General features: G+C 39.1%; 2 protein-coding genes across 3 annotated transcripts in view; one reads left to right on the top strand and one right to left on the bottom strand.

Annotated features, from left to right (window-relative positions):
* Positions 1 to 4215, top strand: part of PDE3B (phosphodiesterase 3B) — an 82836-nt gene extending 78621 nt beyond the window's left edge. Inside the window, exons 13-16 of the mRNA XM_010397083.3 lie at positions 541 to 744; positions 980 to 1141; positions 2416 to 2665; positions 3006 to 4215. Coding sequence (XP_010395385.2) covers positions 541 to 744; positions 980 to 1141; positions 2416 to 2665; positions 3006 to 3232 — 843 coding nt within the window. The 3' untranslated portion in view covers positions 3233 to 4215. The remainder of the gene's footprint in view (positions 1 to 540; positions 745 to 979; positions 1142 to 2415; positions 2666 to 3005) is intronic.
* A 10016-nt stretch (positions 4216 to 14231) lies between these two features.
* LOC104683405 (vitamin D 25-hydroxylase) lies at positions 14232 to 20838 on the bottom strand. Of its 2 annotated transcripts, XM_019284822.3 has the most exons (5): positions 20747 to 20838; positions 17791 to 17932; positions 16870 to 17502; positions 15519 to 15848; positions 14232 to 14911 (listed from the first exon to the last, which is right to left on the bottom strand). In XM_019284822.3, the coding sequence occupies exons 2-5, from the start codon at positions 17795 to 17797 to the stop codon at positions 14736 to 14738; spliced, it is 1146 nt and encodes a 381-aa protein (XP_019140367.1). In that variant the 5' UTR covers positions 17798 to 17932; positions 20747 to 20838; the 3' UTR covers positions 14232 to 14735. The 2 variants fall into 2 exon arrangements, with proteins under 2 accessions (XP_019140367.1, XP_010388630.2); XM_010390328.4 differs by lacking the exon at positions 20747 to 20838 and having other exon boundaries at positions 17791 to 18695.
* Between the last annotated feature and the right edge of the window lie 4762 nt (positions 20839 to 25600).

Raw genomic sequence — 25600 nt, 5'->3', positions numbered from 1 at the left:
GGAGTTCTTTTTGTGGTGGGTTTTTTTGTTTGTTATGTTTTTATTTGTTTCTTTGTTTTTGTTAGATGGGGGATTTTCTGTTTGTTTTTAAATGGTTTGGTTTGTGGGGTTTTTTTTGTTTGTTTGCTTTTGTTTTTCCAACACAATTAAGAGGAATTAAAAGCATATACTTAGATTTCTTTTTCTTGGTTTTTTTTTCATCACTATTTGACATAAAACACACACTGCTCCACACATACACTGTGCAAAGTCTTAAGTGGTTTGTGTATGTGTGCCTACAGTCTGAATGTAGATGTCACTAGGACATTGTTAAGGACTTTTAAAGAATCAAAGAACTTTGTTAAGTTTGGGGGTTTTTTTTCCCCCTCATCTGTCATTTTCGTGTCGCTTTAACCCAAAAACTAGAAGGCAAAATATAATTTCTATTTTTTTTTTTTGCCTAATGTAGTTCCTGACTAGCCCTGAAACTTCAGAATATTTAATTATAACTTTAAAATTTTCCTGTGTAATTTACGATATTCTGGGTTTTTTTATCTGTAGGCTGTTCTCTACAATGACAGATCAGTCTTAGAAAATCACCATGCTGCATCTGCCTGGAATCTTTTCTTATCACAACCAGAATACAACTTTTTATCGAACCTCGATCACGTGGAATTCAAGCGTTTTCGTTTCTTAGTGATTGAAGCAATCCTTGCCACAGACCTCAAGAAGCATTTTGATTTCCTTGCAGAATTTAATGCCAAGGTTTGTTCCACTTTAGTGTCTGCACTGCTCTGGTCTTGATATACCGATGTTATCACTGCTTCTCAGTAGTTGTTAGTTATATTTACTTGCATTTAAAGTTTTATATTATTTAAATTTAAGTTATTAAAAACGCAAATAAAGTATTTTCTTTGTACAAACCAGCTGTAGATGGTTTGTAGATTGCCTAATAAACCCACGATGAACAGTTTTAACTTGATGTTTGTGCCTATGCCAGGTGAATGACATGAACAGTAATGGCATAGAATGGAGCAATGAAAACGATCGCCTGCTGGCCTGTCAAATATGCATCAAACTGGCTGATATTAATGGCCCTGCCAAAGTCAGAGAGCTACATCTGAAATGGACTGAAGGCATTGTCAATGAATTTTATGAACAGGTGGGTATGGAGAGAGCAATTTTCTCTTCTGTTTTAATGATGGGCAGATGATTGATTCTTTGTTTTAACAGTGGTTTAACTAAATTAAGCTTTATTCCTTGTTTTAAATCTTCAGGTAAGATATTTCCATCTTCTCATTCTGAATACTGAAATATATTTTCATTGATAGCTTACTAGCATGATCTTTTAGTTTGTACTAATTGTGTCCAGAAAACAAGCTCCTAGCCAATATTTTCCATTTTTCAGATATTAGGGGATTTTTGAGGGGGAGGGCTTCTTTCCTTAGGATGATGCTGATAAACCAAAATAACTTCTTTTACTTTCGGAAGGTAAGTTCACAGATATGTTTCCAGGTCAAAGAATATGTGCAAAATCCCCAAGCTGGAAATGTATGTTCAGCTGTAAAACTATCAAGTCCATGGAAATGCTGAGATAAGTAATTAGAGATCAGATTTTTCTGTGAGCAACTGTTCAGTGTTTTTCTTGTCCAGTTTATAAAATGGGAAAAAAACCCAAACCAAGCCACTTTACTCTGGATGTTATAGTTCATGTCATTCGTCTGTGGCCTTGCAGGGGATGCCATTACCAGAGTGCCTTGCTGTGGCTGATCACTCTGCCATTTTCTCTGTCCACCAGCTCAGCAATTGAAGTGGAGTCTCTGCCTCCTCTGAAGCCATCCTGTGAAGGCAGAGGAATAGCAGCTCCAGTAGAGCTAGTTCTCCATCCAGGCATAAGCTGAAGGGAGGATTGTGGACTGTGCAAGTCCGAGCCATAATGTGTCTTTATTTTAAACTGGCCTAATTACATTTACATTCACTTAGTCCATATTATTGTCGCCAGTAAAAAGATACAATCCTTGTGATGGTTCGTGGAATCACAGAGGGACCAAAAGAATCATCAATGTCTAACTCCTGGCCCTGCCCAGGACACCCCAAAAATCACACCATGAGCCTGAGAGCACTGTCCAAATGCTTCTTGAGCTCTGTCAGGCTGGTGCGGTGGCCGGTGCCCTGGGGAGCCTGTTCAGTGCCCAGCCACCCTCTGGGTGAAGAACCTTTTCCTAATATCCAATCTAAACTTCTCCTAACCCAACTTCAGGCTGTTCCCTTGTGTCCTGTCACTTCTCATTGGAGAGAAGAGATCAGTGCCTGACTCTACGCTTCCCCTCGTGAGGAAGTTGTAGGTTACTTGGTTCATTAATAGCAATTTTTAAAATAAAAATTTAAAGTTAATTTTGTGAGAAATTCCGATAAGCTTTTTCATTTCTCTTTCAGGGTGATGAAGAAGCAAGTCTTGGATTACCAATAAGCCCCTTCATGGATCGTTCTTCTCCCCAGCTGGCGAAACTGCAGGAATCTTTCATCACTCACATAGTTGGCCCCCTTTGTAATTCCTACAATGCAGCTGGATTGCTTCCAGGGCAGTGGGTTGATGAAGAGGAGGAGGATGCAGAAAGCACTGAGGATGACGATGGTGCACAGTTAGAGAGTGATGATGAAGAAATGGAAGATGATCTTATTTTAAGTAAGTTTCTGCATTTCAGTTGGTGTGTAGTTCTCATTCAGTAGCTTCAGACATAGAGATGACAGTTAAAATTGTGCTGTACAAATCTTGTAGATTTTGCTGTTATGCTGCTTCATAAATTTTCCTCTTTCAATAAGAATTTTGGTGCTACCAGGAGACTTGCAGTTTGAAACAGAAACTTGGTGATATCCTTTGCCATGCCACTGTTTAAATATTCAGAATAATCATCCATATGCCTTGCTCAAATTTATGTCTGTCTTGCAATCTGTCATTAGTTTTGTATGTGCGAAATACAATTACTTGGAATGTCAAACAATCCAATATGCTTATGATTTTACAGAAGCTCAAAGAAAAAAAGGTAGACGAATATTTTGCCAGCTAATACACCACCTCAGTGAAAATCACAAAATATGGAAGAAAGTGATCGAAGAGGAAGAAAAAAATAAAACAGAAGGAGCCAAACTGCTGACTGAAATCTCATCTTTACCTCAAGCAGATGACATTCAGGTTATTGAGGAAGCTGATGAAGATGATGAACGACAACTAGGAGAAGACAAGACATGCTAAGGGAGCTCCAGTGGTGTTCAGTGTGATGACAGCCTATTTTTTTTCCACTGTGCTGACTTCAGCCTGACACAGCTCACACAAAATTGAAAGGCCTTAATACTGTGAGAGGATTCTTTCTACTCTGGTGGAATCCCACTCCTATGCACTTTCGCCACACGGAATATGAAACTTTATTCAGAGATTGAGTATTGTACACCCTGATGCAAAGTTCTTTATGCCTTAGTTGGTATAAAATATCCTGATATAATGCTGCCTTGCTGAATATGGAACTCTTCCTCGAGGTACCTGCAGTTTTTAAAAACATTCAGTGACTTCGATTACCAAAGTGGCAAGAACTTTTCGCTAACAAGGAACCGCGGGATGAATCCTAATATTGTCTTGAGTTGCTTATTTCATGTTGTTTTTGAACATGAATGAGAAAAAAGTCTGTGCCTACATGAAAACTATGTTACTGCTGCAGTGCAAGCCTGTTGTGGGGTGTCTACTTAGTGCAGTAGTGTGCTTAATGTAGTCATCTCAGAGCAACTGTTCAAGGACTGTGACATAAATGCTGAATTCTGATATTTGTGGTTTAAAAAAAAAAAAAGGAAGAAAATCCAGGTGCATCTATTTCTGATGCTTTTTATTATTGTGCATAATCTGATGTTTTATTTTTGCAGAAAATATTCAGGTTTGCAGTGGATGTTCATGATAATTCATTGAATACAAGGCCATTAGCATCTGTTGCCTTGCTGTTTTGTGGTAGAACATTAAAAACTTGTTCAGCTACTTAAATTATGAAGGAATTTTATTCTTTTAGTCATAAGTCATGTTTATTTCCTGCCCTTACTCAGGTTCACATTTAAAACAAGTCAGCCACATCATAGATTTTTATCTTGCACCCATTTCCCATATTAAATTTTAAGGAAATAAGATCGTATCTCATTTATTCTTTGTATGTAAAGCTGTAGGAGAATTAAAGTTTTTTTTTTTAAAGACATAAACTACTGTTTCAAAATGGCTATTTTAATTTGCCCCACGCTTTTTCTTTCATCACAGACACAGCTTTTATTGCCTTCACGTTTGATGTGCATACCAAAATACACACATGGAAACCAGAACATGGAAACTTCGTGTAAGGTGATGGAAATCACTGCACTGTACTACATTTTCGATTGCTGAGTTTTAAAATAACAAACTTAGACATTCCACACCAATGTATTTTTAGGAACACTACCATTGAAGGTCTAATTTGTAAACAAACAAACAAAAAATTCATAAATTAGGCTACAAGTAAACAAGCAAGCCACAAATAAGCCTAGTTTTAAAAGTGTTCCTTTTATTACTAAACCTTTATATGCTGTGTAGTTGAACTTAATAAAACCCAAATGCACGTGTGCTATTTCTAAATGTATCTCAGCATATTTGTGTTTACATCAATTGACTTGGAGAAAAAGATAACTTTGTGTAAATTGTATTACACTATTTTACACAGATTTTCATTCTGCTATTTCATTGGCCAGTTTAAATAACTGAAAGTTTTGGGGTTTTTTTGCATTTTTCACTAATAAGCTTTTTGTTGATGCACTTAAAAGACCACTGAAGTGTGCTTTTGCTAAATCTTCAGTGCCAAATCCCCCTTTGCTGCCATTATTACTACCACTGAAGTTTTTACATAACATGAGCAGTGTTAAAACCAGATATTTCTGTCATTAATAAAATGTTGCACTATTGAAGCTGGCACTTACTGATCATACACCTGTATTTTACATTTCCTCAGTCATATATTCTTCTAACAGTTAATATGAAGACTACAAAAAATCTGCTTCTTTCAGTATGCTGTGTTCTCAGCATTTTGTATTTAGACAGTGTTTGTGTACATAAAATATCATTTTAATATTGTTTAATATCATTTTGCTTTGTTGGAGAAAAATGATACTAATTAGTTTATCTAAAGTTACTGCTCTATTATTTTACATGCCAGGTTTCCATTTTTAGTTTCCCTTTGAAATTATTTTAAAAATAGCAGAAGTATAACAAGGTAAAAATTAAGATTTTGTCTTTTACTAGGGCATTGGCAGGACTTATATGTGGTGACATCTTTGCCAGCAACTTTCTTATCTCAGGTTTCCCTTAAACTCTTTAGGAATACTGAAGCAATTTTAAAATCCAGTAACAAGCAGCAAACCTCAGTGTTTCATAAACTATAATGCTAATATGTATTTCCAATTAGATATTTCCAAGTTACAACAGCTTGCTTCAAAGATATTTAATTATGAATGTATTCAAAATCCACTTTAAAGTGTCTGTTATTTATGTGTGCACAGTATGGGACTAATTGTTACTCTAAGAGCAAAGGGAAAAGAATAGAAAAAAGTTAACAAAGGTTGGTTCAGGGCACGTTTGCAGAAGTGGATGTGGCTGTAACCAAACGTGTCTTAAATCTTTCAAAAATGGTAGTGGAGGGTCCTCTGAATGTTGGTCGGGCTGTTGTCCAAAATAACATATCCCCGTACAAGGCATATCACTCTTAAACCTGTGATCACACTTCAGTAATTCACAGCTACCAGGGGATGCTGAGGAGTGCTGGAAACCACACAAAGGAGCACACTTAAAATACTTTCTAATGCAAAGCTACCTCTTTTTAAATTTTCTTTTCCACAAGTGGACCAAATTAGCCTACACTGATGTTTATGCCATGCAGGAATACAACTTTTATGTATAATATTGTCAGGTTTGAGTCTCCCATCTTCTCATTGCCTTCTTTTACAATGTATGTTGGATTACTTGCACCCATACTTACAGAATTAGACCTACCAAACTTTCTGTAAGGACAAAATTCTCTCCGTGCTTCTGGAGTCCTCTGGATGTGAAGGAGCTGCTAAACCAGTCAAAATGAATTGCTTGGAACCTCTTCCTGTGAGTTCTTCCTCTATGACAAAGTAAAATGGTGAGTGTAAGGTTTAAAATGAAAGGAATGGTATAGCATTGCTTCAGGTAAGTCCAGACTAACAAAGTTTCTGTAAGACCTGATTTGCTCTGTGCATAGAACCATTTCTTTGTATTTGCATCCAGCTTTGACCACAACCTATGGCAGGTGAATCAGCAAAAGGAGTTAGCAGAGTTCAAGAGCTCAAAGTTTTAGCTTTGGTGCCTGCTCCTGGGCAGACTTAGTTGAATCTGGGCTTCTGGATCCTCTGAAAGCATAGACAGAATTTGAGGTAATCCAGAGTGTGCTATTGCCCATAGAGGGTGTGGGCTCTCCCTCGCTGCAGATATTCCAGGACAGTCTGGACACAATCCTGTGCCATGAGCACTGGGATGACCCTGCTGGAGCAAGGAGGTTGGACCAGATGACCACTGTGGTCCCTCCCAGCCTGACCCATCCTGTGATTTTCTGTGGCACCAACATTCACACGGCAGCACTTCCTCTTTTGTCCGAAAAAACTTGAGATGTGCAGAACTGGAAGTGTCTCATACTCTGGTGAGTGCGAGAGCAGGAATCCCAGCCTGAGAGACATGTTTTGGACTGAAAGGATGGAATTAGCTTGGATGATGAGAACCAGAAAGAAGAGGTAAGGATGACACGAATATACTACAGATATTCAGAAGAGAGACACTGTTGATTGTCTCAGGAGAGTTTGTATTCGAAATAATATGGAAACAGTATGTCTTTATCAAGTCAGAATACCTGGATTTTTAGAAATGAAATGAAAATGGTAATGGAAATAATGATGCAATTATGACAACTTAAGCTGTCATACAAGTTTTAGGAAATTGATCCTTCTGTGGCCAATAAAGATTAGATGAGAGAAAATAAATATACAAAGTTGATTAAATGAGGTACAAAAAGTATGATCAACACAGTATTTATTTTGCTTTTTTTCCTCCAGCTCTCTTCAGAATTGTGTCTCTGGACAATGTGCTGCTTCATTCATGTCTCTGTTAAGGCAAATGAGGTAATGAATTGCTTTCACTTTTCCAATGAGGAATTTTCCTTTTGATATCTTCTGAAGTAAGACTTAAACTTGCTGTAAAAATTACACTGTGGATTCTCAGAGATGAAGCTGACAAAAGAACACAATTTTTAACTGCTCTCTACCTGATCTTAGTTTAATAGGGATGTAAGCAGTCCATGTATTTGTCCTCTGCTTAATGAGAGAAGGAGCAACACATTTTTAGAGGAAAGAAAGCTAATGGACTAAGCTGCTACAGGATAAACATTGCATGGCACTTGGCTTTCTAGTTGGCAGAGGCCCTTCTGGCATAGTGTACAGCCCCCACAACTTTATGAATCCAGCTAATAGATACATGAACCTCCCTCAATGATTTTGTTGTCCATTTGTTACTCTTATTTCTCTAAGACATTTCTGGCTTAAGCTTGAAATAGTACTTCTGATTAGTCTCGTTCCTGGTATCTGCAATACTGTAAAATCCTCCAAAAAGAGGTAGAGTAACTACCAATTGCTTGTTTTGTTAATAACAGCATTAAGCTAGAGAGTGGTTCCAGTAAAGAAGAAACTGTTTTCCTTTGGTTCTGAGGGTGAAACATCTGTCCAGAAATGGTCTGACTTTAAATGAAATCTAAGGATACCATCAGAATACCGAATAATGAATGCTTGAGGTATGTAAGTGATTGACACTTGGTTCTATGTGACACTACAGACACCCTTTAAAAGGGCACAACACAACCAGAAATGTTTGACAGGAGGGTTTCTTTTCAAATCTGCACACCCCAAGTCATTTTTTTATTTCTGGACTTCAAGAGATCACAGGTGGTAGCAACTGGTGTCTGTGGTAGGTTGTGGCTGTGCCACCTGTCAGAATGTTGCCATCCGTGGAACCTCATAGAGTAAAAATCTTCTAGTGAGGTGAAATCTTCTGTATGCTGGTTTATCTGTGAGGTTTCAGAAGAAAAAAAAAGTAATCTTAAACAAACCCAGCCTTTAAATAATGATGAGAGACCACGGTGTTTCAAATGATCCCTACCATTCACCTTGTGATTTGTCCATGTTCTAAACATCCTGCCAAAAAACAGGTGATGAGTCACTTCTGACTCATCTCTCTAGGTCAGCAGAGCCCTTTGCACCTTGAATGAGATCAAAATATCTTCATTTTAATTGCATATAAAACAAGAGGTAATGCTTAGGTTAAAATGCAGGTACCATACCAAAAATCCAGAGGATAGGGTTGACATTAATTATTGCACATGAGGAGCAGAGTGCAGATTTTGTCCCCTGTGCCTGTCAGATGTGAAGACTTGCTCCTATATATAGTCATTCAAATGGGTTTAGCATGCCCCTTTCTTTATCATGACATTCATCCCAGTAGAGTTTATTAATCTGCAGTATTGCCAGTTTATCTGACTCATATTAACTAAGCTTTCTTTCAGTCAAAGAAGTGAATAAGTAAGCTCCTCTATTTGTCTTTGAGAATGGGTTTGTAATAATTTTTTTCTATTCATCATAGCTAAGTCATTACCAAAATACCGTTTCTAATTTCAGATGCCACACCCCAGGAAAAACACCTGTCCATTAGACAGATTGCAGAGTTCCAGTACAGACCAGTGGAGACTGATGACGTGGCCTGAAGAGAAGGAGAAAGATAAAATTAATTAAAGAGATTTTTTCCTAGTCTGGAGAAAATGGGACTCAAGTGAGACATTCTAAGGTTACCTTACAAGCCTGTTTCAAAGAGTAATCAGAGTAATGCCTTCAGTGTTTGTAGTGTTTAGGACAAGAAGTAACACCTTTAGGTTGCAAGGCTCAACATGACTGATTGTCTAAGGATTGAGAGGGCTGTGAGTCACTGAAATAGATTGTCTTGGGCTATTAAGAAAGTCTCTGACAATAAAAAAGAAGTCTGAAAACCAGCTTTTAGTAAAATTGTTGGGGGACCTGATGAGTGAACTGCATAACTTACTGAGATCCTCTATGAACCTATTTTTTTAAACACTAGAATTAGAGGTCTGATATGGAAGCCTTAATACCAAGAAGAAAATGTGCGCAATTATAGAAATAATAAAATTCAAACAACAGGAACTGGAGGTGTCAACTTCTTTATTTCAGTAAATATTGAAACCTTTTTATTTTAAATGTGTTTAACCCACAAGGCCTCTCCCACCAGAGAGAGTCTTTTTATCTAGAGCTAGAATCCTATTGAAAGAATAGATGAGATTTGCAGCTCAGGCAGAGATAAGAATCTGTCTACTTGTCAGATTGTGAATAAATGGAGATCAGAAGCCAAATATTTTTTTAAAATATGATTATCTAACGTTAGTTTGCTAAAGCTAATTAGATTTTAAATATTTGTCAAGCTATGTGGGCCTTTCTAGATGTTAAGAAAGTGCATACTTAAGACATTGGGAGGTGCTGGATGCTTTAGATGATGTAATTCATATACTTAGCAAAAGAATTAGTTTAAGTGAGTTGGATTTTTTAGACAAATTTTAGCTCTTAGCACTAAATTTTATTCCAATCAACAATGAATTATTCTTACAGTCTCTATATAATAATGACATTCATTATGGCACAAAGAGCTTGAATATTTTATAGATTATACCTACGATTTGTGGTGAAGTAAATGCAATATTTAAGGTATGTTGCACTTCTCTCTATAGTGTGTATAGTTTAGGCTGTACATTCTTTGAGAGAGAAATGGTGTGTCTTTACAGAATGTAAAATAAAATGGAACAAGATCTGAAAATGTCCTGAAGTAGCTTTATAAAGCAATTTTTATGCTTCCAAAAAAAGGCAATTAAATTAACTTCCTAAGCTATATCAGCTAAAGAGGGGCTGTGAGTACCAATGTTTTTCCTGGAAGAATTAGGCTTATAAAATTCCACTGTGGTGCATGTTCAGCATTATTATTATTATTTTAAATTGAGCTTATTGTGGGAATTGAAGAGAACCAAAAGGGCATTTTGACCCCTTAAACGGGGACGCCTGTGGAGAAAGGAAACTTAATTACCTGAGAAAAGCCGGAATTCTTTCAGATGTTTTATCCATAGTGATTCTATTCCCTAACTTTCATTCCTTAATGGTATGAAACTGTACCTGTATTACCTATATTAGTGAGGGACCTGAACAATGAGGCATCCATTACCCCCTTGTTTTGGTGTGGGTATGTGTGTCCAGGAGACATGGATGGGTGGATCCTGTTGTCTAGATGCTGATGGGCCTAATGTGGATGAGCATCCAAGCAAATTAACTGTACTGTAAAAAGCTTTTTGATACATAATAATTTCTTCATGCTTCTGATAAATCATAGTTTACACAAATTAAAAATATTTCCTTTAAGTTTTTTTGGCATGAGTGTAGAAAAGGAAGTCAGGACTTGAAAACAGCAGCAGAATAAATAGTAAGTTTATTCTATTTTTTGGAATATTGCTATAGGCTGGTCTACATCACATGTAAAATTTTGGGCAAGCAGCCATCCGCTGCAGTAATAGCAAGATATTGGATTAGATTGCACATTCCTGATATGCTCCCATTATTTTAATGGGTTTAATCTATTTGGAATGTTACTTATTCGGAAGAATGTAACAAATGTAATGTCTCCTGAAGCCTGGCAGCCTTCCGAAGGAATGACCACTCGAGTGTGGGTTCTGCTTAATTCTAATGACATGGAGAGAGTTGACAGCCTTCAAAAATGCCTGAAGGGATAATCTAGAACTGGGAGAATCTGCTGATGCTCAATTTATATTGTTATGAAAGGACAGAATAAGGCAGGAGATTTCCAGAGCCATAGTTTAATTTGATCTTGATTAGACAGAGGGTTTGAATTATCAGGCCCTGTGCCAAAAAACACCTGGGAAAACTTGCTGGTTTGGAAACTCATGTCTGCACCTCCACAGAGCAATTTGTACAGAGAGTTCCTCTTTCAACCTCCTACTGAATAGTCCTCTGAACTTGGCCATGTTACCTTTTTTCATCAGTCTATCTCTCTCAACCAAAGACAAATTTTGATCTGGTATCTTCACCATTATGATTTTTTCCCCCCTTGTTTATCCCAAATCCTTGTTTTCAATCCAATGCATTGCTACAAAATTTACACAATCTAATTTTCACTCATTTTTCAAAGGGATTTCGCTATTTTTTACTGTATTTTTCTCTGAGCTTGCTACTTTTCTCATGAACTCACTATCTTCATGACAACATAATCTGCCTCATCTACTCTCTAGTGCTTGCACAAACCCTTAAGCTCAATTCAGGCTAAAAAAGTGCAGATTAGTCATTATTTTCACTAATCAGACAGCCTGACTTTTAATTAGATTAATAATCTGTGTAGCAGAACAACACATTAAATCAAGAAAAGACCTGTTTGCTATGTGAGCTCAGGCTGCTTTAGCACTGGAACAGTTAACAGAAGTTCTCTAAATAGTTACTAGCTCCCAGTTAAAACACTTTTCTGTGTACATAACATCAAACATGTTATATTATAATCACTGGCTATAATGTTCTCCTTTTCACTTCTTTCTGTGTCATCATCCCTTTCTGAAGAGAAATTGAGATCTGGCACATGAGAGATTTTTCAAGGAAAAAAATGTAGCTACATCCTTTTATATAGTCTGAGTTAGGTGAATTACTTCAAGTAAGCACTGACAAACTAAAAAAACAAAGCATTAGTAAAATTCTCTAGGTTATTCTCTCACAACACATTCTGGATACACATAAAAGTATATCACAGTAAGACTAAACCATTTGCTTTCAGAGAAGCAGTAATGTTTCTTGAAGTTTTATGAAATCTCCCTTTGTATAGTTAATTTCTGAATTCATTAATTAATGAACGTTCCTGCACTCATTAGGTTCACACTTAGGATGTGTTCACCAGTATCACTGGAACTGCTGGGAGCTCAGGAAATTAAGTGGTAAGGAGTGAGCTTTTTCTTCAGCATTTATTCGGTGTCATATATGACATGCTTATAGTGCTCCCTTTTCAGTCTTTGGGGACGCTGACATGGCTAAAAACAACCCAAAAACTTAAAGGTAAGGATAGAGATTTGGAAAGGAGGATTTAAGACACTCTGGTGGTACTATTGCAGCTCCTGCAGCAGTGTTAAGAAGATACACTGGTTAATATATCAGCCTTTAATCCCCAAACAACGTTAAATAGCAGCCAGCTGCTATCTATCCTAGATATTTCAGCTGGAAATATCTGAACATCCCACCAGGAAATTCTGAACATCTGGCTGGCTACTGATGTTCGTTACTGATCAATGTTGATACAGTGGAGAAATTCCAGAGGACTAGAAAAAACTACTATTATGTCAATATTTCAAATTATTAAATTGGATCATTAGGATAATTCTAAGTCAGAGGGAAAAAAATGAAAAAGTTGATGGAGAATGAAACATGTAAATATGACTAATACTGATACAGATTTATAGAAAAGACAGTTTGTCAAATGTATTTGATTGCTTAAACGAGACCATAAGTTGGCAGATAATGGTAAAAGTTTGGATTGATATTCTGAGGCTTTTATAAGGCATTTTGATTTAGAAACCAGAACGACATATAATCAATATGGTTCTCATTAAATGGATTAAAGACTAGCCAGGAGTTAGATCTCAAAATACCTCAGCAAAAGGGAATTATAGCTGGTCAGCTGCATTTTGAGCATGGGTGCCTGCAAGAACTGCTTCTTGATGTTTGTTAATCTCCCCCCCACTTCAATTGGCACTGTTAGAATCACATTTTAACCAAAGGATGGCCTAGAGTTCTTGCAACCCAGAAAGCAAGACTGGGTATTAACATAACTCTGGCTGTCTGATCTAAGAGCACAGGGTTGGGAACAGAATTGCCATGAGTCCAAAACTGCAGCACTGAACTCTTCAGGGCTGCTTCATACTGAAGGCACCCAAGTTCAGTAGATTCCACAATTTTTCCTTGTGCACATTTCACAAGCACACAACACCTACTTGGTATCCAGAAAAACCGTGACCACGACTCCTAATCCCACTGTCTGCCAACATCTTAGGAGTGGCTTATTCACAGCTTTCATGGTGTACCCAATGCACAGCAATGAGGTTTGCCTCCTTCCTCTCTTTTCTGAGTCTTAAAATCTTCTCTGCAAAAGGCACTTAGTCGTTCAGGAGGTGGAGTAGCCTGCCCAGCCCCTTCAGAGCAACATGGACATGTGTTAGAGCTGCTCTCTCTGAGACACGGGTAAATTAACCTGGACCTGCTGCATCTAACAGGCTGTTAGTGAGTGGACTGGTATTAGCTCTCTTTGCTTTTTCTCTTTTGCTGTTTCAAAAGAAAGGAAGTATTTCTCCTCAGTATAGGCTGAAAACATCAGGTCAGCAGAGAAACACCAATTCCTGCCTTTCAACTTTCCTGCAGCTCCAAGTTTTGCAGCACTATCTGTCCAAAAATCCAGGGCAAACACTCAGCCCTGTCCTTAAATAGCTGCTTGCTCAGTGCATGCTTTGTTCTGAACCCTGTCCTGAGGCCCTCTCTCCTCACACAGTGGGCACTAAACATACTGTGTTCGAAGTTCCAGCTTCTCCTGCAGGGTCTGCAGACACAAGTCTTTATCTACCAATAACCACAAAGCAGGAGCTGGCAAGAATAATAAATGAAGCTGCCAGAAGTCAAGTGTAGACCTTACACCTAAAATTTGTGCTTAAAATTAATTTAAAATGTTTCTCCCCATCCTATTGAGCTTGTCCTGCCCAGAAATCTCTCCTCTGGCCAGAAGGGCGGGCAGATTATTTTCTTTACCCATAGTATAGTTGCATGTGACTCTGGTAACACAAATACTGGATTTTTCAGACTATTTAAGCAGAGATTAATCATTACATAGTACTTTGTATTGGGAGCCAGCAGAGCACAGGTGTTTGGAAATGCAATATACTGGAGAAAAAAAGCCCAGTGATTGTCAGGAGTATGGCAATACTTGAACACTTTATGTATGGTGCTAAGTGAGAAGCAAGCCATAAAAGATCTTAAAAGTGAATTCACAGTTATCTGGTTCACTAGAAAATTATGACCAGCTGGGAAGATAGGGCAAGGAGAAAGAAGGATTAAAATGCTTTAATAGACAAACTGTTTTTCAAGGCTGGAAAATACAGTTTATTCTCGGTTACAGATATTTAAATAGATACCTTTTAAACCCCTGTTAGCTATGAAAATTTAATGGAGAATTACAAAGAATGGCTTAGCTGGAATAATGTAAATGGTATTTCCACGGATGAATTCAAGCATAAACATTTTAAACCATATTCTCCATGCTTATGAAAATATCCTTTCAAAGTAAAATGGCTTGCTAAGTAATTAAATATTTAGAAACTGTATCAGAAGGTAGATTCAAAATAGTCTTCTGGAGTGAAAACATCAGTTTCACACAGGATGTGTTCCACAACTTTGGTTCAGGTTTGGTTTCTTAGTGTGAAAACCACGTAAAAAGAAACTATTAGTCCTTTAAATTTTTGTTATTCTGACTTGAATAGAAGGAAGGCAAAGTGGATCCTGAGCTGTAGCTTGGAGCACTGTGCTCTACCTGCCCATCTCAACCCTTCCCTTCATCGCCTTTCGGCGCAGATGAGGTACGGCTGTGGTTGTAAGGTCATCCCTAATCTTGGCTTGAGCTCTGGGATCACTCCATGAGGAAAATGCAGGTGAAATCGTTGTAGCAACGAGGTGAAAAACAGAAACATTTCCATTCGAGCCAGCTGTTCTCCAAGACAATGTCTTCTTCCTGGATTGAAAAAAAGGGTTTTAAAAAGATTTAAGGTATCTTCAGTTGCATTTTTGCTCTTATGATGAATAGGAATGGTCATTTCTGTGTTCTAAGAGTGCTGTGTGAACCTGGTCGTAGTATTTTGTAAGAAGGATAGGTGATAACTTACAGTAAGAAACTGATTTTAGAGAATTTGTTGCTCACAAATGCCACTGGAACTTATTCTGTCAAATTGATTTAGATACACTTGTTACCTACTGTAACTTGTCTTGAAGTGCCAATCTAGACAGAAAATGCTTTAAAAAATGATGCTGTGAATTTCAGCCTTTTTCCCTACTATATTCTTAATTACATCTACTGCCAGTCATTATAAACTGGCAATTATAACAACTCTATAAGGTGGATTTTTACTAGTTTATATAGAATACTGAGCTCATCTATATAAAAGATGTCATGCTAAAATTTGTTTTCTCTGGAGCGCATGATATTGAATATCTTTAAATTGAATTATATTGAATATCTTTAAATCAGAATGAGGACATCATTCTGTCCATTTATTGCCATCCTTTACACGTTACACATCTCTGGATTTGTGAAAAGCAACAGTGGAAGGAATTGCTCTTACCGAGGGAAAATGGAATAAATGCATCTTTCTTGACAAACTGCCCATTACTGTCCAAAAATCTCTCAGGAGAAAACACTTCTGGATTGTTCCAGTATTTTTCATCAAAGTGAACAGAGTAGAGGTTTGTAATGACTGTGGTGCCTTCAGGAATCGTGTAACCACGCACAACAGTGTCTTTGGAAGTTGCATGGAAAATCCCTAGGGGGACTATGTTACAGAACCTCAGAACCTCGTGTAGAACAGCCTCAGTGTAGGGCATCTTGCACTTCTCTTCTAAGGTGGGCATTTTGTTTGGGCCAACGACAAGATCGATTTCTTTTTGGACTTGCCCTGTTAGGAATAAAAGGAAAAAAAGGAAAAAAAGCTGAGGTTTATTTTGTAATAGCCTTTACATCTCAATTTAAGCTAAAGAATTCGTGTATACATACTTTTAATAGAATACTGAAACATGAAATACCTTATATGAAAACCAGCAGCCCACAAGCTTTTAAATTTAGACTCTTTATTTCTAGCCACAGGTAGTGTTATTATCCCCATTCTGAAACAATGGTGAAATTGATATTAGAGCAATATTTTTCGGGTCAAAGCACCAGTAGTAACTTTCCAAGTTATCTGGGCTGCTCTTCCTCCAAATCCTGGAAGTCTCAACTGAACCAAGCACTGCTAAGGTTTTGGCAGGAAAAGTGAAGTGGAGGCAGTGAAAGCAGAAACATGACTAGAATCACTTCTACAATCCAAACTTCTACACAAAATGTCTGGGCTGACACTCAGACATCTATTGCTGTCTTACTTCAGAATGACTGTAACACATCCTTTTATTTTTAAATGCCATTAATGCTCTTCCAAAAGTGTAAGTATTCCTGCCTATAATATGTAAATCTGTTGTGAACTGGGGCACTTAAGATAAAAAGAAATTGTACTTAAATTGTTAACCACAACCTGATTTACATTTTTGCTGACACTTGTACGTTTTTAATTTAGTTTATTACTTTCATATTTAATTACATTTTCTTATTATTTATTAACTACATAGATTAGTATATCTGCCAACAACAGATCATGCATCACAATGCTAAACTTAAATATATTAGAAATACTTAAAAATATTAAAACTTTATAAAAATGTATTCAGAAAATAGTATGTTAACATTTTCTCATGACACTTGATTTTTGATATCCTCTTTGTCTGCATTTAAAACAAGCTTTCCACCTCTGTCCATAGTATATTTGATAAATGATACAATAGAATAATATATAGAAACTTTTTTTTGGTGATGACTATGGGTCAATGCACCATTTTAAATTTGCAATAGGAAAGTGTATCAGTTCCTCAAAATGTCAAATTTCTTACCTTGAATGTTTGGATAAAGAGCCATAAATAACACTGCCCATCTTAAAACGTTTGTTGTGGTTTCTGTCCCAGCTATGATGAGTTCTCCAACAGAGAAAATTAAATTTTCTCTTGAATACGTAGATTCTGGGTCACTTCCATTGCAATCCATCTCATCTAAATATGCATCTACGAAATGTCGAGGTGACTGAGGCTTCCTATTTTCAGAGACACGTTCAATAAGCTCATGAAGAAACTCATAGACTTCAGCTGCATTTTTAAACAGCTGCCGGTGTTTCCCAAATGGCAAGATACCAATCCAAGGAAAAGCATTATATAAAAATACAGAAGCACTAGCAGCTAATTCAATGTTTTCACTAAAAATCTCAATCATGTGTTGAAATTCAGTATCTTCGTATGTGAAACGTTCTCCAAAAATAATCAAATTAGTAATGTTTGAAACAGCATTTGTTATCAAGTGCTTAAGATCAAATGGTCTGCCTTTGTATGTATCAATGGCATCAAGAAAAAAGAGAGATTCTTCTGAAATTTTGTGTTCAAAGGACCTTTGACCATATCCAAAAATTCGAAAGGTATTTACAGCTAATTTGCGGTGTTCTGTCCATCCTCTGCCATATTTACTGTTCAGTAAGCCTGAAAAAATATTTTGACATGGTATTTTATGCAATGCTTTGTTTTCCTTCCCCCGTAAGACAATAAAATCATTTAACAAGATAAAAAATGGGATAAAATATTTCAGACATCTTGCTATGGAACACAGTCCACAAGTGACAATCCTTTCCAAATAATATCTTTAAAGAAGCATCAAGTATTTTATGAAAGGACATCAAGTAGCGAAAACGGCTAAAGCAGATATTTCATGTGATTTGTTCATCTATGGGACAAAAATTACATTTTCATACGAAAGACACTAGCACTCACCTCCCATGTTTGTCAGCTTCTTGAACAAGGGAAGAGAGGGCCTGTCTGCAAAAATTTCACTTTGATGGACAAGGCACTCCTTGACTGCGTCATAGCCATTCAGCACAACAGCAGATATACCCCCGAGATCAAGGCTGAAGATCTTTGGGGGAAAGGAAAGGAATAAAAAGTGTCAAATGCTATTACACCCCAATCTGGAGAACAAGGAATGAAAAAGTGAAACAACACTAAACACCAATGCAAAATGCAGAGTTGAATAACCTTCAGCAGGGCATACAGGTGACCAGAGGTGGGACAGCTGTGGCATTACACAGGAGAGTCTGTTGTGGGCTAATTTGTTCTGTCAAAAGATAAAGTAAATTAGCCCACACTACATTCTGTGCTTTGCTGTGCACCTAAAGCAACCAGCTCTCCAATCTAAGGACTGGGGACACTTTCATATAGTCCTTGGAGAGCAGTGAGAGCTGTGGTGACAGCCAACAACTGAGAGCAGAGCCCAGCTAGGCCCAGCTCCTCCTTCCTCAAGTGGTTAGCCCTGGATGCTTTGCAGAAAAGTACAATACAGCCTGCAGAAGGCAGATACAGGATAAAAGAAAAAAAAAATTAAAATCTGAATCTGCATTTTAAAAATTAAAACTGAGGCTAAACTCAGGACTGAAATCTTAGATCCCTTTCCATACATTCCCTCAGGATTATAAATCTGTATTTTTACCGATACAAATCTCTAGATTTTTCTTCACGTCAAAGCTGTTGACCTCCACAACATGAAATTGTGTTAGCCTAATGATACATTCTGTGACAACTGGGGTTGTCACCCAAAGAATTGTCAGGTGCTGGAACAGGCTGCCCAGGGAAGTGGTAGAGTCACCATCCCTGGAGGTATTTAAAAGCGGTGTAGATGTGGCACTTGGGGACATGGTTTAATGCTGGGTTAACACTTGCACTTGATGATCTTAAGGGTCTTCTCCAACCTAAATGATTCTATGAGTCTATGACTATTTTATTTTAGCAAACTTGGTATTTTCACTGTTATAATGGTTCTTCTTTTTTATGTGACAAGAAGACACTCCAAATATAATTCTGCCCACATCTGTGAGTTTTGTATACTTTGATCTAGTTTATTTATCTTTATTACTATGATATACATTATTAAAACAAAAATAAAACCCCTTTGATTGTATTTTTCCACAGTCCCCCAAATCCTCATATGCTGTTTCCAAGTTCCATCAAATTCTCCGGGATCCTTTCTGAGACCAGCTGACTAATCTCCATACAGCATTCCAGGCAAGTAGAAAGATTGGTTTATTTGACAACACATTTTCCTTTCTATTTCTGATCTGTTTGTCCTAGTATTTTGCTTGAATAACATTTACCGGGTTTTTTTCTTTTTTTTTCTATTACCAAAATACACATTAGATCTAGTTTGGAGTCAAGTTTTATGAAGCTTGTAAGAGGAGATCGGCAGCTTAAAACTGGCTGATGAAAAGAAATACACGATATAGAAGAAAGTAAAAAAACCCCAAAACAACAACAAAAAACCACCAAAAACCAAAACCAAAACCAAAGAAAAAATATCCATTTTTACATAGTTACACTAACACACTGTATCTCAAATATTCCGCTGAAAGTACTTTCACTGAGTGTAACAGATAACACCTATTACACTCACTGAAAGTACTGACGGTACTGAAGGTGTTTTCAGCGAAAACTTATTATCTATCCCAGTGCCCGCTCACTGACTGTTGTAATTTATCACTTTTAAGCCCAGGACTTGTGGATATGGAACAAGGGAGTTCCATTTGCGGCAAGACACCGGTTTCAGCATTGCACCGACGTAAAAGAACTAAGCGCAGGAGCCTGAGAGAGCGGCAGAGAGGTGGGAACCCTTCTGTCCCGGTGCTCGGTCCGGGCTGGCCGCAGCAGCGGTTCCGCCAGAGCCCCGCGCTCCCGCTCCCGTTACGGGCGGGGCGCTCCGCCCTCCGCCTGCGCCCGGGGCTGCCGCGGCCACCGGGAGCCGCTCGGGCCGGGCCGGGCCGGGGCAGGGCAGGGCGGGCACATCCCGCCGGCCGGCTGCTCGCCCCCGGGCTGCGCTGCCCGGCCCTCCCCGCTCCTGCCGCGCCGCGGGGCCCCGGGGCGGCGGTACCTGCCCGTGGATCTGGCTCTGCCGCCGCATGTAGACGTGCGGCTGCTCCGCGCCCAGCGCGGGGATGTTGCCGAGCAGCGGCAGCCCCGCGGGGCCGGGCGGGAAGCCGGGCGGCCGCCGCTGCTTCAGCAGCTGCCGCACCAGGGCCGTGAGGAGCAGCGCCAGCGCCGCCGCCAGCAGCAGGAGCCAGGTGCCGCTGCCCGCTGTCGCTGTCGCCGCGTCCGGGCGCGGCCCCGGCTCCGCCGCCGCCCGCATCGGCCCCGCCGCCGCCGCTTCCTCCTCCCGTCCCCGTCCCGCCGCCCGCCTGGCGCCGCGGATTGGCCCGCGGAGGCTCCGCCCGCCGCGTCAGGAGCGCTTCTGCTTCTCTGCTGGTTTGCTGGGTTTTCCAGGAATAATAGTCAGAGTCGGGCCCGCGGGGTTTGTCGAGTGTGTAAACCCGCCGCCGGCTTCACGCTCCGACCTCGGCAGCTGAGGGAAGGAACCAGCGATTCTTTGCTCCTTGTTAGGTCTCTGGGGAATCTCAAATCCACAGTTTCGAGATGTCTTTCCCAGAGACGCTTCAGGCTGGGGGAGCCTTGGGCCAATGAACCCCGCTGTGATTCCCGCTGGCAGATGTGTGCCTTAGAGGTTCCTGGTGCTAGGTGGGCGGGGGGCAGCTCCCCGTGGCCAGAGCCAGCCACGGCCAGGCCGGGAGCAGCAGCAGCGAAGGGCCCGGCGTCCCCGCGCTCCCAGGCAGCGCGGCGGGGAACGTCCCCGGCCGTGGGACCAAGGAGCTCGGAGATCGCATCCATGGCATGCAAAGGTTGTTGTTACCTAGCGGGATGATGGCTCAGGAAGGAGGGCTTGCGCTGCAGGAGAGACCGAGATCGGTGAGGCAGAGGGCAGAGAGCAGCGTTGCTGCGCCACGTGGCGTTCTTGGCAAAACGCTCCATAAGCAAACCCAGATTTGTTTCCACTCACACTGGTTTCGCTATTACATTACTACTATTTTACAGGCAATTCGAGGCGTAACAGGAGCATTCCTGGCCCATTACAATTTCTATGCCATGTGTTTCTAACTGGAAATGTCTTTCTTGTTGAATTAATATCTGTACTTAGATTTTTAAGAACATTGATAAGATCTAAACAGATAAGGAATTTATGCTGGTGGAGTTCGTTAATAACCTGTGTCAATGCCAGCATCCTGTATCAAAAATCTTACGAAGTTTGTCAGAATACAAAGAAGTGGCTTGAGCCCTGCTGGAGGTTTGTTTTTTTCATTCTTCCAAGTTATTTCCTCATCCTTTCTTCCAGTATGATACTGCTTGGTGTCTTAACAAAATTACTTGGGCCTGAACTGCAAAAAATGTCGGTATTTTCAATGTCAGGGCCTAAAGAATTTTCACCATAGGACAGGAGATTCAGAACCTCAGCTTGGCTCCAGCCAGAGGAAGAATGAGGAGAAATTGCCAAGGAGTAAAGTAAGACATGCACACGCTCAAGTGTCTGAGGAAACACATTGCTTTGGTTTATTTTTACTTCTTATATTCTATGTTCTATTATTCAAGTGTGTAATACCCAAAGTTGTAGATGGTCATGATTTCCACTGCATCTATGTAAGAAAAGAAAGGCGATTAACAGTTTTGGCAGCAAGCATTTTGAAGGGGAAAAACAACGCAAAAATAGCATAGGAAAGACCCAAAAAGAGGGAGAAAAAAAGATACAGAAAAAAAGACACAGCAGAAAAGTCCAAATATTTGACTAAAAAGGAAAGAATAGACTTGGGGGGTGGGGGGAAGCCAATAATATTTGACACTTATCTTCAAGCAGAGGAGAGAACAGTCAAAACTGACCTTACCATAGTGTTTGAGCCGTGGGATGGAGAAGAGATGGTAACAGAGGAAGAGAAACTGAAGAGCATGATTGCAGGAAAATGAAATCCATTTTGGTCAAGCCAAATGCTAAAAGGTGGTGAATCAACCAAGATTAATGATCTGAGATCCTCTAAAAGATGCGTGATTAAATGGAGGTAAAAAGCAGCAGCATGGACAAAGATGACTGAAACTTGTCAAAAGTAAGAGATAAATAAACCCTTGAGGACAGATGAAATCACCTAAGAATGCAGGTTTAGGGATGCATGACTCCAGTTTCTGTCCAAGGGCAGGATTCCTTGCCAGTTTCTGATTGATCTTTTTATTTTTAAATTTTTTTTCATTCATTCATTCCTTCAGAAGTGTGTGGGCAGCTTGTGCTGAATTGCTTCTTTGGGGATGTTTTACTCATCTTAATCATGGATGATCAAATGAGCAAACTCATAGGATGAATAAAGAGGTTTTTTTTATTTCAATTATAAAAATGATGGCTGAGTAAAGAAACCCATTAAAGCATATATCTTTATTAAATTCTAAAACATTCTAGTAATCAAGTTTTACAATTACTTTGCACTGGAAATTCTGTAAGCAGAAGTTGGAGTAACAGGAAATGATTGTGTTCCTGTCCACTCAAGAAAATCAGAAAGCAATTATTTGGCTTTGTATTCTTTTGCTACACATACTTATATATAGCTTTGACTTTTGAAGAAATATACTGACAGGTGTGGCTGGTCTTTTAGTAGCAATGTTATGATCTTGATGATAACTCTGGGGAGAAAAATTAAGTTGTTTCCAAGTTCCATTAAATATCTCACAAACTTGGATTTAGCTGTAAGTTTGAAACAGGCTCTGGTTTTCTTAATTCTTCAGAGCTGACATTGTAGCTGCACTTCTGGAAAACAAGGTAAACCTTTATCAGGTTAAAGTGTTTTCCATTCCTATAGTAATGTCTCTTGTCCAGTGAAATCATGACATTATTTATAAAATGCAGGGAAACAACTTCTTTATAGACAGATTTGTAACGATTTTGCTCCTTGCCTTTGATGGTGGGTCAGGGAAAAGAGGGAGATCTGTACAGATGTATGTAAAACAGGCATGCTTGTCATGAAAGAAATTAATTTCATAAGCCCACTGACAAGTTGAGAGTCATGTGCAGATGTTACCTATTACACTCACAAAGCTCTTTTTAACCTATGTCATCATAGTGAATGATCAACTTCCATGTTACAATTATCTCCTGGGCTAATCCTGTAATGATGTTGGTGCTTTACGGATTATCTAAAACACAAAAACACATCTGATGTTTTCCCTTGTGAATTTGGTGATTGACTGCTGAGAAAAAACCCACCTTTTCCTTCAGTCACATCCTTTTCCTTCATCGCAGTCCTACTCTGCCTAAACATTTCATGTCTGTCAAGCAGACTCAGAAAGCTAAGAGACTGGCTTAACTTCAAAAATAGTTTTGGCATGTTGTATTTTCTGGTTCTTTCAGAGTGTACTTAGGTCAATTCTATGCATAAATTTAGAAATTTATCTTTTTAATTGATGGTCTCGTATGACTATCGGTTCCCAGAAACTCTGCTGAAAGTAGATTAGCAAATATGTTGTAATAGCCTTTGCCTTCACATACTGTTTACCAGCACTGAAAGGAGAGAGATCTTTTTTAGCCCCAAATTTCACTGATGGCAGAGGCTAAATCAGTGCTTTAGGACCTAACAATGTCAGGACAAGTGCATGGCTGTGGGAGGGACTGAGGAAAATACTGAGTTACCCTGTGGCTTCATCACACCTCAGTACTGGCAAGACAAAGAATGAAATGATGACATGAGGACTTCCACTCTTCTTACATCCTGTAAATAACAAGCAAGGATTAACATGAGGACTTGAGAAACAGTTTCTCACCCTATTTTTGCTGACATGCTCTGACAATACATAAGATAGTATCACAGCACTTGTGCAAGCAACGAAATCAAAGTTTTATAACCGTGCTATTGCTTAACAGGATTATTTTTCTGTTCTGCGGTTGTTTTTTCAACTCTCATTTTACCTGCAGAATGCAAAAAACTGAAGTCCAAATGGGTGTTGATTTTGAAACATTTTCAGAGTGAGATTTTCCTCTGTAGTGCATCCCCTCAGTGTTACCCTGGTAAAGCTGCAAGTCTGACCCTGCCTCTGTTTGTTCAGTGTGGGGGGTTTTCCTTGTCAGCCTGCTGGAGGTGTAGCTTGGGACAGAGCTGGAATTTTGCCAGTTGTAGAGGGTGGGAATGTGTTTCCAGGTGGCAGGAGATGGCTGGAGCCTCTGTAGACCTGCTTGGAGGCTGAGCTGTGCTAACGCAGCACAGAAGATGACAAAGCTATAGCAAACTTCCTTGTGGTCTGCCCCTTCTGCCTGGCCAAGCAAACCTCAGTGCAGGACAGTGTGGCCCAGTCTGGTTTAAAGGATTATTCCAAACTGGATTTTGAATATATCTGGGGAAATTGCCACAAAACCTACAGAGGCTTTTGGGTTTTTTGTGCAATAAGAAGGTTTCAAGGAGATTAAACCAATGCAACACTGATCTGCTGTTTAAAATGTCTTTCATAAATCAGTCTTGGAGCTTTTCTAAGGCATTTTGGAGGAAAATTTGCTTCTAGAGTGATTCATAGATATTTCATTAATTAGTTCAACAGCAGTTCCACTTACTCAAAAGTAGGCACTGAAGCAGCCTAAATCCAGATTTAATGTCCATTGAAAAGGAAATGCTTTAGTGTTGGGATTTATATCAGTATTCTGGTTCTCAGGAAAGTACTGCATTTTTATAAAAAAGCTTTCCTTTTTGGGCCAAATTCAAATGAAGCTGTGAGATAGATAGGTACAATGTTATTTGTGTGGATAAGCTTGGTGTGAGCTCATGCTAAATCTGAATGTGGTTTTTCAGAGACTATGGGAGCAGGATTGAGGATTAGGGATGTAAGTTTTGCAAAACCAAATGCCTACAAAAGTTATAGTGTAGGTTTCGGAGTTTAAGCCACTCTCCAGCTGTTCAAATTATGGTCACAGAAACTGGAGGTGAAAGATATGAAGGGAACAAATGAAATGGATTATGTTCCTTCCCCAGAGCATCTCACCTATATTTGTCCCTCCTGACAGATGTTAGAGTAACATGCCATAAAATCCTCCACTGAAAGAGGTGCCATAACTATTCTTGCATGTCATTAATCTCAGTTGCAGAAAGCTCTTCTCATGTGTGGTGTGTCCTTTGTTGCCCTTCAAGACTATATATATATATAATATAGCACCAGATTGCAGATTGTTATTGTTTCATGGCAAGTAGTTATATTTTTGTTATCACCTTTCTCCATAGTCTTTCTTTCTGTTATGTTTCCTTGATCTTTGTTTCCCTAAATAGTTTTATAGGATCTCTGATAACTCTTACTGGCATTTTTTGGACTTTCTCAAACTTGCCCAAGTCTTTTTGATCTAGATCTTATCAGCAGCAAGTAGAGTGTAAGGATTACCTCCCAGGCCTCAAACAAGATACTCCTGCTGACATACAGCTTGCTTTTACAGCAGCACACCACCATTAACTCTGGCTTAGTGTATTTCATTTTCTGCAGAAGAAGTTACAATGAAATGTTAGAATGTTAGCTCTGCTCACCTTGCCCTACATGGCTTGTAGAGTCTTCTTAGGGAGCAGTGTTTGCTGGCTCTTCATGAAACAGGATCCTGGATCAGAAAGACCAGGCATCCACCAAAAACCCAGAGAAGTGACTCCCCCAGAAGAAAGAGCATGTGATTTTTACAGCTGGCTTTATCATGAATAGTCTTTACCTGAAA

The sequence above is a fragment of the Corvus cornix genome, chromosome 5, assembly GCF_000738735.6.
Source record: "Corvus cornix cornix isolate S_Up_H32 chromosome 5, ASM73873v5, whole genome shotgun sequence".
NCBI lineage: Eukaryota > Metazoa > Chordata > Aves > Passeriformes > Corvidae > Corvus > Corvus cornix.
This window is presented reverse-complemented; position numbering and strand designations above follow the sequence as displayed.